This window comes from Onychostruthus taczanowskii, unplaced genomic scaffold (genome assembly GCF_017590055.1).
Source record: "Onychostruthus taczanowskii isolate IOZ18803 unplaced genomic scaffold, ASM1759005v1 scaffold976, whole genome shotgun sequence".
NCBI classification, from domain to species: domain Eukaryota; kingdom Metazoa; phylum Chordata; class Aves; order Passeriformes; family Passeridae; genus Onychostruthus; species Onychostruthus taczanowskii.
In genome coordinates this window covers 3,793-5,650 of record NW_024507835.1, presented here as the reverse complement: position 1 = coordinate 5,650, position 1,858 = coordinate 3,793, and the positions used below count along the sequence as shown (strand labels likewise).

General features: G+C 73.5%; 1 protein-coding gene across 1 annotated transcript in view; it reads right to left on the bottom strand.

Moving 5' to 3' along the window:
* Positions 1-99: 99 nt before the first annotated feature.
* Positions 100-1,858, bottom strand: part of LOC121348049 (coiled-coil and C2 domain-containing protein 1A-like) — a gene marked incomplete at its 3' end in the record, with an annotated part of 4,829 nt that continues 3,070 nt past the window's right edge. The window contains exons 3-7 of the mRNA XM_041427193.1: positions 1,645-1,779; positions 819-868; positions 628-691; positions 412-538; positions 100-316 (exon numbers count right to left, since the gene is read on the bottom strand). Coding sequence (XP_041283127.1) covers positions 100-316; positions 412-538; positions 628-691; positions 819-868; positions 1,645-1,779 — 593 coding nt within the window. The remainder of the gene's footprint in view (positions 317-411; positions 539-627; positions 692-818; positions 869-1,644; positions 1,780-1,858) is intronic.

Sequence of the window (1,858 nt, the reverse complement as noted above, 5' to 3'; positions counted from 1 at the left end):
CACCAGGATTTGGGATTTTTGGGGTGGAACCCCCAGGATTTGGGGGTGTCCAGGAGGGTCTGGGGGTGGTCCAGGATTTTTTTTGGGGGGTGGGACCACCAGGATTTGGGGGTGTCCAGGAGGGAGCGGGGCTGCTCCAGGATTTTTGGGGCGGAACCCTCAGAATCTGGGGGTGTCCCGGGGGGCCTGGGGGGGTTCCCCCGGCTCGGGGGGCTTGGCTGGGCTGGGGTCTCACCCACCCTCTCCCCCTGCGTGCCGAGGCGCCGCGCGGCTTCCGTGTAGAGCCGCAGGTGCCGCTGCAGGTGCTCGGCGTACTCTGCAAGGGGGGAGGGAAAACCGCCGTAAAACGGCAGGGAAAAAGGAAAAAAAAAAACAAAAAAAAGCGGATTTTGGGGCTCACGCCCCCCTCACCCGTGCGGAAGTGGGGGTCGCCCCCCTGCAGCCGCGCCCCCAGCCCCTGGATGCGCCGCTGCAGCTCCTGGTGCTGCTGCCGCAGCTCGGGGGGCACCGGGCGCCCCGCGCGGCCGAACGGCGCCATCTGGGGAGGGGGCGACAAACCGGGGGGTCAGGGGGGGTCCACGGGGGGGGTCCCCTGGGCTCCCCCCCCCAAAAACGCCCCCTCCTCACCTTCCGCTCCAGGCGCTCGCGGTCGAAGTGCAGCAGGTTGAGGCTGGGGAGGGTCGGGAGGGGTCTGGGAAAAGGGATTTGGGATCGCTGCGAGGGGTCCCGGGGGGGTCGCGCCCCCCAATTCCCACCCCCCCGGTAGGGATTACCCCCCCCCCCCGGAACTGCCGGTGTGCCCCGGGCCCGCTCCTCACCGGTTGTTCCCGTCCTTCGGGGCAGCCGCGCTCGGTTTGGGGACGGCGAGCTGAGCGGGAGAGCGCGGGGTCGGCCCGGGCTGAGACCCCCGGGATGGTCCGGGGGGTCCCGGGGGATCCCAGCCCACCCCGCGGGGTCCCGGTGGCTTCCCGCGGGGGGAGTTCCCGACCAATCCCGGTGGTTCCCCGCTGATCCCCGGTGGTTCCCGGGGGGTTCCCAGCGGTTCCCGGTGGGCTCCCAGTGGTTCCCGGGGGGTTCCCAGCGGTTCCCGGTGGTTCCCGGGGGGTTCCCAGCGGTTCCCGGGGCATTCCCGGCCGATCCCGCGGGCTCCCGGTGCTTCCCCGCCAATCCCACAGATTCCCGCCGGGTTCCCCGCCATCCCAGCGGCTCCCGGTGGGCTCCCAGCTGATCCCGGTGGGTTCCTGGTGGCTCCCAGCTGCTCCCGGGGGTTCCCGGGGTGCTCCCGGCTGTTCCCGGCAGTTCCCGGGGTGCTCCCAGCTGATCCCGGTGGGTTCCCGGGGTGCTCCCGGCGGGTTCCCGGCGGTTCCCGGGGTGCTCCCGGTGGGTTCCCGGGGTGCTCCCGGTGGGTTCCCGGGGTGCTCCCGGCGGCTCCCAGTGGGTTCCCGGGGTGCTCCCGGCGGTTCCTGGGGTGCTCCCAGTGGGTTCCCGGCGGTTCCCGGGGTGCTCCCGGCGGTTCCCAGTGAGTTCCCGGTGGGTTCCCGGGGTGCTCCCGGTGGGTTCCCGGTGGGTTCCCGGGGTCTCCCGGGGTGCTCCCGGCGGCTCCCGGGGTGCTCCCGGGGTCTCCCGGGGTCTCCCGGCACTCACCGTGGCCTCGGGCGCCGGTTCCAGCACCAGCCAGCGCTCGCAGCGCGGCTCCAGCTGCCGCCGCGCCCCGAGCGGCTCCCGGACCCGCACCCGGACCTCCAGGCGCCCGCCCGTGCGGCGCCGCCCGTCCAGGAGCTGCGGGCACCGGAGACCGCGGGAGCGACGGACCGGGGACAGCGGGATGGGGGGATGGGGGAATGGGGGCTGGGAATGG